The sequence below is a fragment of the Dama dama genome, chromosome 19 (assembly GCF_033118175.1).
Source record: "Dama dama isolate Ldn47 chromosome 19, ASM3311817v1, whole genome shotgun sequence".
In the NCBI taxonomy this organism is placed as follows: domain Eukaryota; kingdom Metazoa; phylum Chordata; class Mammalia; order Artiodactyla; family Cervidae; genus Dama; species Dama dama.
In genome coordinates, this window is record NC_083699.1 from 25,358,143 (window position 1) to 25,370,605 (window position 12,463).

The following is a 12,463-nucleotide window of genomic DNA, read 5'->3' on the forward strand; positions in this document are numbered from 1 at the left end:
CTTGTAATGTCAGGGTTAGTGTGAAAACTTGCCTTCTGTGCTATCAATACTTCTTTGGTTGAACTTGTTTAAATACAAATTCATATGCACTGTGATACACCCCTAATGTGTATTCAAAGTCCTGAGATGGTTGCAGGGTCTGCCTAGTTTTTATGAATATTCTAGTCAGTTCAAGGCAGGTTTCCAGTATGAGCAGCACATACTGTATCCAGACATGAAATGAATGCCATGAAGGAGGCCACTGAGCCCTTCTCAGTAATTGAAAGGGAGCTGGAGTCCAGGGGGCAAAGATTTGTGCAGCATTGTGGCCAGGGGACCTGGAATATGGAGAGAAAGGGAGATGGGAAAAGCAGAAAATGAATGAGGGGAAGTGAAAGAGGCACATTCCCAGACAGAGACAGTTTATTTACAAACATGAATCAAAACAGATTTATACTTTCCTACCTCCACAGTGGATTTTTGTCTTACAAAATAGATTGGCTACCAAAATCCTTCATAAAATCTGCCTTCCCCTTTGCAGTGAGAAATAAGCAAAAAGTTAAAGGTTAAAAGATCATGCACAAAATATTATATTCCCAAATATAATTATACAAGTCTTTAACTTCTTCACAAATCAATGATAAAAGATTAACTAACTTATACTTCACTGTTTTGTAGCACTTTAAGATTTTTTCATCATATATTTATGTCCACATTGCACAAACAACATTATAAAAAGACTGTCCACTTCTTTTCTTAAAATGGGAAAACAAAGCCATAACACTTAAAAAAATCAATTTGCGGAGCATGAACTTTTTTTTTATGAGAACAAAACCTAAAATAAACTCATTTCAAACCGAAAAAGCTTCAACATAAACTCTATGTGTTTCCCAAAGGAATTCTCAGCACTCAGATTTTGGTGGGTTTAGCCTCTCTTGTGGGCTTCTCTGGTGGCTCAGTAGTAAAGAATCCCCCTGTCAGTGCAGGAGATGTGGGTTCAATCCCTGGGTCAGGAAGATCCCCTGGAGGAAACGGTTACCCACTCCAGTATTGTTGACTGGGAAATCCCATGGACAGAGGAGCCTGGTGGGCTACACTCCATGGGGTCACAACAAGAGTTGGACATGACTTAGCGACTAAACAACAATAAGCCTCTCTTGCATCTAGTGGTTCTTGTGTATCATGATTCCCAATTATTATTCCAAGGAAAATTTCAAGGAAGACCTTCAAGCAAGGTGTGATACATTATCACATACAAAAAAGGCTTTATTTATTTTTGACCTCGCCACATGGCTTGCAGGATCTTAGTTCCCCAACCAGAGATCAAACCCAGGCCATGGCAGTGAAAAGGCCAAATTTTAACCATTGGACCGCCATGGAATTCCTAATATAAGCTTTAATGAAACTCGAGATGCTTCATCAGAAACAGTGCTTGACCCCCTTTTTCTTTCACTCTCTCTGAGAGTGAAACTCTCTGAGAGAGTTCTTCAGAGATCTAGAAGGACTAGATTTATTGTCTATAGTTACTATAAAATTTGGGTCACAACTTTGGGGGGAAATGCCATTTTAAGGAATTTTGTGCATGAATTATATTTTCTTTGTTTCCCTATAAATGGATAACCTCAAAATAAGATCCAAACATTGGTTCCTTCAAATGATGTAAAAAAGAATAGTATTAAATGAGGAGGTTAGCTATCATAGAATAAGAACTAAAGTCCAAGTTTTTCATGGAAAAAAAAATTGATCCTGCATATGTCTGTGTATATGGAATAATGACCTACAAAACAAAACACTGTTGAAGAAAAAGCCAATACAATTTGCCAGTCTGACAAAATGGTTGGAATGTATAATTGGAAGATACCTTATAAAGTTCAATTCTCTGATTTTAGAGGACAGGCATAAAAGGCCCAGAGACGGTAAGTGACTTGCTTGAGTCCATTAGCAGGTTAATCTGTATGATTATTTTTATACACACATAGGCACACACACATATACTCACTGTTGCATTTACTTCCATACATAAAATGCTCGTAACTTAAATAATAAATGAACAATAAATATGCAGAGTCTCATTTGTTATTTCATCCTCATAAGTAGGAAATACCTATCTTCCAAATGAGTAAAAAGGTTCTACTTTCTTTCCACTGGTGAATTTACTATATCAAGGCTTGGCTGTATGTCTGCTTTCTGCAGTGCCTGAAAGAAGCACAGATTGGAGCAGTAGGAAGAGTGGCAGGAAGGAGCAAAAACATAGTCAAGTTGAATCAGAACTGGAGCTTCTTTCTGTGCCAAAGATGTCCCACTGGCAGTGAAGGCTTCACATGAAATGAAACTTGGTCTGTTGTAACTTCAGACCTAGCTGGAAGGTGATAATGAAGGATATCACCACAAGAGTATGAAGTAGCTCCTCCAACCACAGAGAGTAGAAATGACCAGTGTATATCTCATCTAAGTTACTGAACTATGAACTTAGGTGACTTTACTAGGTGTAATCATAGTGTCTAATTATTTTAATTTGTTATGCATATAAACATCAAAATATTTAGGCCTTATATTCAATATATAATAATATTAATAGCTATTTTACCTCTTTCCATAAAATTATTTGTGGATATAATTTTAAAGTCACTTTTTTAAACCTTAAGGTAGTTATTTTTTAAAAAACATCATTATCTTTAATATTCTTTACTGACTTTATCCTGAAAAATCTTGTCTAGCTATATATATTAACATTAAATAACTTAAAAAAATAAATGATACATTATATATACCAAAATAGCCCCATTTTAAAACTACGCAAGTGAAAAGGTTGAGTTTTCCAGAATAAACTAGACCCTCTAAAGGCATTTTTCCTAATTTTAATATTAAATGTATCTTCTTCTCTGACTATGCCATATATATACACACTATTCTTAGTAACTTATGTCAGATGTAGCAGATGTAGCCATTATGAAAACATTGGGTTGGTTCACTTGTCTATTTTACTTGTTTTGTAAAGGAACATTTATTCTAAATCTAAATAAATTTGCTCCCAGAAGATCTCCCCCAGGGAGATGGCATAACCAAAAAACAATGGTGTGCAGATATCCAGTGCATGCAACCTCATATTTTCTAATAATAGTGGTAGAAAGTAACTTTCAAGTATTATCATAATCCAACTGGACTTATAGATAGCTATCATATAAATTAACACTGTAAAGGAAGAAAGTCATTTGAGAAACTTGTCCTTGCTAGAACAGCTTTGCCAAAATTCCCATAGGAAACAAAGCCACCCATCCAAAAAGAACAGAGGGCATTTGGTACCCAGCACTGAACTTGAAGTACCCATATTTAACACTGCTCTAAACTCAAAGTAAACTCTAGAAAGCTGAAGAAGAGCCCACATTTTCTTTACTCATTGAAGGTCATCCACAGTGGGTAGAATTTCTTCTAAAAAGAACCTGATGGAGGCAATACCCAAGCCTAATTCCAGCTCCTAACCCTGCTGTCTATAGCTGTGGGCATTAGTAGTAATTTGATTAAAACATGAACAGAGAGACTGGCCCACTTAGAGAATCAGATTCAGATGTTTTTGCACTTAAGTTACTCAAAAGCATTTCTTAAAATTAAATTAACATGAAGTCTGCAGGGAATAGAGATTCCATAATTCATAAGTAATGAGAAGAAATTAGTCGACTAAAGAGTCAATGTCTTTCCAAAGCAGGTGCAGGAGGTCAGGAGGGGCTCGAGCTTTTCAGAAATCTCACTCCTTCACAGGTTTTGATCCAGCCACTTGATGTAACTATTTCTAGTCCGAATTCCCACTGAGAAGTTGGTCGGCCAGCTGGTGAAAATCATGCACCCGTGGAAGCCATCCTCAAAGTGATCCAGGGTCACCTCCACACCCGCACTCTCCAAACGCTTTGCATACATGATTCCGTCATCTCTTAGGACATCGTGCTCACAGGTCAGAATATAGGTCTTTGGGAGGTGCTGCAGGACCTCCTGGTCTGCGATGAGTGGGGCCGAGCGGGCATCCAGCAGCTGAGGGATCTCCTGGACAATCCTGGAGTTGCCAGTGGTCTGCATGACAGGCTTATAGTTCTTTGTGATGGAAGTGGGCAAAAGGGATGTCCAGTTTAGACGGGCCCTGAGGGAAGAAGCCTCATCCACATCCAGTGACGTGTGATTGTTGACTATCATTGCCTGGACAAAGTCATAATTGCCATTGAAGTAGTCCACCCAGTACTTCACCATGACATACCGGGGCAGAATGGGGGTGTTCATATTTTGCTGATAAGAGGGTGTATTAAAATCTAAAGCTTGAAGAACTGGATAAATTAAAGCTTGCACTTTGAGCTTGTTTTTTAGGTTGGTATCTTGATTAAACTGGAGAAGAAAAAGCAAACACATTATTTCATCTCACTTTGAATGGCCACCACCATCACCACCACCATTCAAGCTGTTGGATATTTACTAAGAAAGGTGTGATGTTTGCAACTCATAGTTTTGAGTGAACACTTCGAAAGTATGTGATCTCTTAGGTCTTTAAACGCCCATCAACACTCTTTGTATCTATCCTTTGGCATAATACTCATCATGCTGGGTGTTATGGATGGATAGTTTTGTATTCCCAAGAAAGGCCCCAAAAGGCAGGGCCTTACTGGGGAGAAAGAACTAGTCTGACTCTTCCAGAGGACATGGGTATGAAAAGCTAAATGAACAGATGATGGGACTCCAAAGTCCTTTAATAGGACCTCAGGGTCTCTCCTCTGATGAGCCTAGAGTCCTCACAGTTGGTGAGAGGGAGGGGATTTCAATCATGCTGGCAGTGCACCTTCCATTGTACTTCATGAGTGTGTGTCTGAGAGTGCAACTGAGATGGGAATGTGACTGAACCCCTACCACTGCAGAACTCCATTCCCCCAGGTCTCCCCGAAATGCAAATAGATTGCCTCATTTTGTAATTCTAGTGTCTAAAATGATATATTTTTTACATAACACCTAAAAGGCAGCTCTAGGTCACTGTGTTTCACAGGCTACTCAACAATCTTCAAGATAACTTCAGCCAAACAATTTTGTTTCACAACAGACTTTAGAACCCTATCCTGAGGGAAGATGTAATTGCTCTGTAAAAGCAGTTTTTAATACATGCCAAGAACTGTACATATATCATCTCACTAAGTCCTGGCAACAGCCCTTCATTCAGATGGCACGATCCTCATTTTCCTGAGACTTGCCCAAAGCCGCACAGCTCCCCTAAGGGGGCCTGGATTCCACCCAGTTCTGTCTGGTTTTAAAGCCCATGATTCTCTCCCCAGTGCACCAGGACATGTGGATAGCAAACCCACCAGTGCCAAGCGGAGAACTAAGTTCTTTAATTACAGCAAAAGAGAAGAAGTCAGGACATACCACAAATGAAAAGGCAGATGCTATTTGAGAATGCCAAAAGAAATCTGGAGGTAAGAAGATAGAAATGCTATTCTTATTTAATCCATAAGAGGGGGAAAAAATGTACACAGCTGCCCAAACTTTGGGATGCCATTAGAGCTAGACAAAATTTAACCAAGTAAAACTCAGTGAGTGAGTGAAGTCGCTCAGTCGTGTCCGACTCTTTACGACCCCATGGACTGTAGCCTACCAGGCTCCCCCGTCCATGGGATTTTCCAGGCAAGAACACTGGAGTGGGTTGTCATTTCCTTTTCCAGGAGATCTGCCCAACTCAGGGATTGAATCCAGATCTCCTGCATTGTAGGTAAACACTTTACCATCTGAGCCACCAGGGAAGTCCCTGAAGTAAAACTCAGATTAACATATATTTTAACATTCAAAGTGGCTGAACCACTTAACTTAAAAGTTAACATTTAACTTTTTCTTTTATATTAACAAACACTTTAAAATTTTTAAATTTGGCTCTAAGTTTAAGGAAATAATCTTAGCAATTGAAACATAAGCAAAAATACTGTTTTTCAAGTCCAACATGGAAAAAGAGCAGAGAATACTTCATTTCCATGCATATCCCTGAGGGGCAAGGGTCGGATGCTAAAATGCTAGCTCTCCTCTCTCATTAATTGTAATCAGGGCCTCTCCAAGGACTCGAAGATGACACTTCTTTCAATGACCCATTTTCCTACTTCAGAAAGATCTCTGAGAACTTTCCAGTGCAGTCATCTCAGTAACCTGGCCCCTGAGTAACCAGCCTACCCGGCGAGGCCTTCGCCATGCCCGGTGGACACGTGCTGTCTGCTGAACATTAACATGCACCCTCCTTTCACCAGCCCCTCAGGGATCTCTGTTACCTGTTGGCCCAGGGCAGCTGCCAAATTCCCACCAGCACTGTCACCAGAAATGCCGACTCTGCCTGGGTCAACTGAATACTTGTGTAAGACTTCTGGCTGCAGGAAGTACTTCGTGGCACGTACAACATCGTGAATTTGCTCAGGAAAATAAACCTTTGGAACTAGCCTGTATCTGTGAAGAAAACACAAAGTCTTTACAGGTCTTTTAAAGGTTAAAGGGAAACTGGTTCTTTTGAAACCATGAACAAACAGGTAAGGAATTATAATAAATATAAAAATAAACCATTTTCATACAATTCAAACGCGTAGTTTAAAAAAATATAATGATTTTGTCATATATGTATGGCTGAGTTCCTTCGCTGTTCCCCTGAAAACATCACAACATTGTTAATCAGCTGAACCCCAATACAAAATAAACAGTCTACCAAAAATGCAATGATTTTGTAATAGTAATTTTTTTCTATCAGTCACCAAACCAAACAAGCAAAACAAAAATCTACAGCTATCACCAAGGAAGATAACAAAAATTTGAAGTAAAAGGCAGATGTTGATTACTAAAATACAGAGAGAACCACAGCAGATTTTGGAATACTATTTCTGGAAATCAGTGTTCCATTCACAACACTTTTGGGTTAGAAGGTGACTTGGCAGCACTAACCACTTCATTGGTCTCATGTTTATTGAGCCCACATGGTATTTTTCATGACTTACTTGATAAATAAAATCATACTCCAGTAAAGCGGTCAGGCCTTCCTGACATTAAGCCCAAGCAATGTGTTTGCTCTTTGGAAGGTTGAAACTAAGATTTCAGCTGTCAACCAGTAAAAGGGGAACCAAGTTTCCAGAAGGCCCATGGCAGGCCCTCTGGGACACTTCTGAGGCTTCTTCTACCACCTTACTTTTCAAGATGAGAGTCTCTTTGGGATTCTGCTCTGTACACTTAGTTAAGACTGATATTCCCTAAGAGCCCCAAGAAACTTGGTTTTGTCAAATGCCCCTCTTGTAATGTCATCTTATGAATCCATTAGTAGTCTCAGCTTGGAGCATCCCAATGTCTCCACCCTCCTTTCCTTGTTTATTATTTCTCAGTCATCCTTTAAGTTATACTTGAGAGTTTGCTTCCTCCAAGAAGCCTTCCTTGAGTTTAACTCCACTTGCTTCTGGGGCTGAGCTGGCAACCATTCCTTGATAATTCTCTGTGTTGGGGTATATTGCTGTTTATATTGCCTCATATTAGCATGACTTCTTTCTGTATTTCCTCTTAAGAGTGTGTTCTCTGATATCAGGATCTGTGTGTTTCCAGTGTATATTTATCAATGTGCTGAGCACACAATCATCCATCTAGTAAACCTTTTTTGAGTATTAACATATCTTCATTTTGCAAATGAAGAAACTGAGGCATAGAAAGCTATTTAACTTGTAAAATAAATCAAACACCAATCAAAATAAGGTAGGATAGAAACCAATTACTTAATTAAAATCTAATAATAGTTAATACTCAAGTCCTTTGATTTCAAATTTATAATTAGCATATTTATTTTCAGAAATTAGTTTTTTCTATACTACTCTACATAGGCCATTCATTTCCCCCATCTAAATTCCAGATATATAGTTAATTAAATATCTTGACATTCTGGGAGTTCCCTGGGACTCTGTTGGTTAGGATGCCATGCTTCCATTTCAGGGGGCACAGGTTCAATCCTTGGTCAGGGAACTAAGATCCCAAAAGCTACACAGTGCAGCCACCAAAAAAATCTTGACATTCTGTGCAGACACAATCAGATCAACAAATATTTGTGAAATACTCTGATAAACAGTGAATGTATATCTTGGTCTTTCAGGAATTACTACATTTTTTAAAACATAAAATGCAATAAGAAATTCCCTTAGTGGTTGCCCTGTAACAGATAAAATAAGTTATCTAATTTCTTTTCTACTTTTCCATCTGTGATGATCAAGTAATCATCTGAAATTATTTTCCTCCAGTTGATTTTCACAGCGCCTTAGTGAAGCTCCCACATCTTTGGTTCATTTATTAATAATGGGTGATAGGAGTAGGAGTACACCACTTTGTCCAATAGGTGGAGTCATCTTATATGATTCTGTTTACCATCAGTTCTGGGATGAGGTTTCAATTTTTTAATTTCATTACCAAGCTGAATTCTTAATTCTTTCAATGAAATAAGAATAAATGCACTTTATGACTCAAGGTGAGAAAATAAAGGCTGTTTTGTCTCAGAAAGGTGCCAGACAGCATGAGAGGCTGTCTTGCTGGTGGCCCAGGGGGTGAGAACATGTTGTGCTATGTTCTGAACATACATGTGAATCAAATGTTCAGATGTTGTTTCACAAAAGATATTAGTGACTTTTGAACCAACAGGAACTGATAATCTAAAAAACAGTCTATTGCCTCAAATCTTATGAGTTGATTAATGGTGATAAGTTGCTTCAGTCATGTCTAACTCTTTGCGACTCCATAGAATGTAGCCTGCCAGGCTCCTCTAGGGATTCTCTAGGTAATACTTGAGGGGGTTGCCATTTCCTCCTCCAGAGTTGATTAATAACTGGCTCAAGTAACAGAGTAAACAACCTAGTCCTCTTGGTTCCCCTGAAGGTCAGTCTCCTAAACTGCTCCTCCCCTTGTCTTTGTTCATTCTGGAAACATGCTCTAGTTTTAGTCACTAAGAAAGGATACTATTTTCACAGACTGAAGAATGCAGTCAAACTAGATATTTCTGAGGTCACCTAGTGTAAGACGAACCTTCAAAGGAGCTCAGGATTGACCTGAGAAGCATCACAATAATTCTGTAATAGCATTACAGACACAGAAAACTGAGAGTCAGGAGGAAATTTATGAGTGGTATAGTCAAAGAAAGCATGCATAGATACATGTACCTGCTGCTTTTGTTCAAGGCTGTGTCCCTGCAAAGTACTCAAAGAGGATTCTGCCTTTTCCCTCCCCAGTTGTATTGAGTTAAAGCACCTGATGAATTTGTGGTAAATACAGTCTCAATTTGCCTAACTCAGTGAAGGATAGATGACTCTGCAGTGTTTAGCTTCTGCCTATCTAATAAAACACGTGCCTCCTACCAAAATAATAAAGTTTGGTGTAAACTCGAGAATGAGGTTTACTCAATTTAATGAATATGTACACTCTATAAAAATTAACTTTTTCCTGCTAGGTGAGGCACCTCACCAGGTGCGCTACAGAGGTTTCGCTCAAATCTCAGAGCAAATCTGTGGGTTTAAGAGTGTGATCATACAGCTCAAAGGGGATGCATAACCAGCCTACAATAGCTAATAAGTGGCAAAGCTACAATCCAAATTTATACCCCACATGCCTCATCCTTTTAAAATATTCTCATTCTTCAAAACCCGCAGACTTCAAATGTACATGTGCGTTCTTACTACTTCGTCAAAGCAGTAAATTCTCAAAACTGTAGATTTCTCACATCCCAGAACTTCTCTCATGATTTCAATGTTTTTGCAATATTCTCAAAACAAATCACCTGAGACAGCGTCTGGCACATGGTACATCTTTAATTATCTGTACATGATAAATCTTTAGATAAATTTAATAATTTAATAATGATATTTTTATTCATCCCAAACAAAATTTTAATTTTGTTTATACCTTTTATATATTTAGTTTATGCCTTTTATATGTAAAATCTGTCATTATAGTAGCACTACTATAGTATGGAAAATATTAAGCCATATACCTTAAAAGACATTAAAAAAAAGAAATTGTTCCTTAATCACCTACTCTTCAGGCACGTCTTCAAGGGCTGTCTGTAGGCCCTGCATAGCTCAAAGTTTCTCAGCTCTGTATGCACCTTAGGGTAATCTTGGGAGATTTATAAAAAACAAAACACTGAGGTTTGAGCTCCTCTACAAAACATTCCCATTTATTTGATCTGAGGTGGGGCCCAGCATATCTGTATTTGAAGAAAAAGTCCTCCAAGTGATGCCAGGGTTCCGAAATATCACTGAATCCAGCCATACCATCAGTATCCTCTGAACACATCTTCCTGTTCCTGTTCCCAAAGCATTGATCCCTCTCTCCATCTCATTAGCCCTTCACCCAGCAATTCCGTATCAAATGTTCCCATTCTTTAAGTCTCATCTCAAATGCAGCTTCCTCCATGAAAACTTCTAAGAGCCCGACCAAATGCAGCTCTCGTTTTTTTGGAGCCCTCAAAGTCTCAATAAGTCATAACAGACATGCCAGCTTCTAGGAATAAACAGAAAGTCATAATTATGTACTAAAGTGGTCCAGGCATAAGCTGTGCCATTTCCACAATCTGTTAATTCATTACCTACTTTATTAGTGAGCAGAGAGATGGAGCAATGCTCAGAAAGACTGACAAACTCCTCCTTAAGTCAAAGGTAGATACATGAGTCCAGAGTTGACAGGGGATGACTCTGGAAATGGAAACCCTAAGTGACACTAGTGTTTTGAGACTGTGATAAGTACATTCTTCCTCAAAATAACCTGGCCTGGAAACACTAGGACAGCCTTCTGCAGTGGGCAAGGACACAGTTCTATTCATGTAGTGCCAGGCGGGTGAAAGGTACACGATATTCTGGAATGAAATTCTACTCCTATTTGATTCAAGAGGGAGACAAAATCACATTCCTTTTTTGCCCCCTGCCCCCACTTTTTCCTCCCTTTTTACTGTCTCCCAAGAAGAGCTCAATAGATTCATCTTGAGAACATAAAAAATGTTAATATTTTGCTCAGTCTTAAAGAACCTGTATGTTCAGCAGGGGTTATCTGAAACAAATCAACAATTACACTCTTACTGTGCTGTTTGAGGAAGACAACTCCAGAGAAAGAATCTGTTTATTCTTCTAATAGGTAAAGAGTCCTTTCCATTAGAAGAATATATAACAAAATTTATAATAAAGTTATGAAACACTGTGAATAGATAATTGTTTCTCTTTTCATTTGTGCAATAATGTTTGCGCATAAAGGTTGAAGAAGGGTTTTCCTTTCTGTTTCTTCTCTCAAAATCGCCTTCAGAGATAGCTTTGACTATCAGTCATTCAGCAAGGGAGAGCTGAGCTTAACAAAAACTTGGTTGATTGGACAATAAGTACATTCAAAAGAACTGACAGATGTCAGGATGTATCACCAAAATCCTAGGAATGACTGATTCTAGAATTATGATCCACTCAAACAGTGTGATTCCTGATGCTGTTTACAAGTTAAGGCTTCCTGAGACTGGGAGCTCCCCAGGCCTCCCTTCCCCCATTCAGATACAAACCTTGCCTTTAACTTCAAGGAGCGCTAAAGAGCCAAGCAGTCCCTCAGGGGCCACTGGAGCCCAAGTAGGCTTGGTACAAAGTCTCTCTGACCTACTTTCTCTGTGATTTCAGAAGCTAAACTGAGCTCTGGGCTCAGGTGTGGATGGAACTAAGCTTCCCTACCTCACTGCTTGTTGATAGCACAGGCTTTCTGTACAGCTTCACCCTCCTCCCCACAAATTCTAAAAGTCCTAAACCACAAGAGAGAAACCAGTGGATTTTTTTTTTAGTCAAAAACAGAGTCAAGAAGACTTTACCTTAATATGTCTAAAAAGGAGACATTCATTAGTAAATGATTCTTAAGGATCTAAAACAACCTACTTTTTAAAAAGAAGCCACAATATTATCTTTCTGTAGCATTAAACTGTTTGTAACACTGGCCTTTAGGTTTGCTAATACAGTGGCCTGGACCGAGTGAAAGGAAACTTTGGGCCAAATCTCCCCTTTCTTGGAGGGAACCCTGAAGAATTCAGTCTGCCCACCTCCCGGGGCTGCCTGGGTCGGGGTGATATGTGAGGATTTCTCCACTCAGGACAGGAAGGAAGAGCAGGAAAAGGAGCAGAGGGCAAGTCACAGTGAGGTGACTGTCACGTCGTGTCTTTCAGAGTATCTTGCTTGAACAACTATCAACATGGACGTCTCACTGTGCCTCCTAGAAGCTTTGTGATTTTGTCAGCTTGCACTCATCTAATCTTATGGATGAGGAAGACAGAGTCATGAGTCCCATTGCTTATAACTCTGTTAGCAGCAGACCAAGAAACACACTCCAGCTTCCTTCCTGTCTCCTGAGCAACGTTCTTCTTTACAGCTCTGGCAAGTTTTAAGTTCTCTGTGCATACTGCTACCTGATATTTGGTGGAGGGGAAAAGGTCTCCATCAACACAAAATAGAAAGTT

General features: G+C 39.2%; 1 protein-coding gene across 1 annotated transcript in view; it reads right to left on the reverse strand.

The window, feature by feature from the left end:
* Positions 1 to 384: 384 nt before the first annotated feature.
* NCEH1 (neutral cholesterol ester hydrolase 1) overlaps positions 385 to 12,463 on the reverse strand; it is a 67,682-nt gene continuing 55,603 nt past the window's right edge. Inside the window, exons 4-5 of the mRNA XM_061168349.1 lie at positions 6,258 to 6,429; positions 385 to 4,347 (exon numbers count right to left, since the gene is read on the reverse strand). Coding sequence (XP_061024332.1) covers positions 3,730 to 4,347; positions 6,258 to 6,429 — 790 coding nt within the window. The 3' untranslated portion in view covers positions 385 to 3,729. The remainder of the gene's footprint in view (positions 4,348 to 6,257; positions 6,430 to 12,463) is intronic.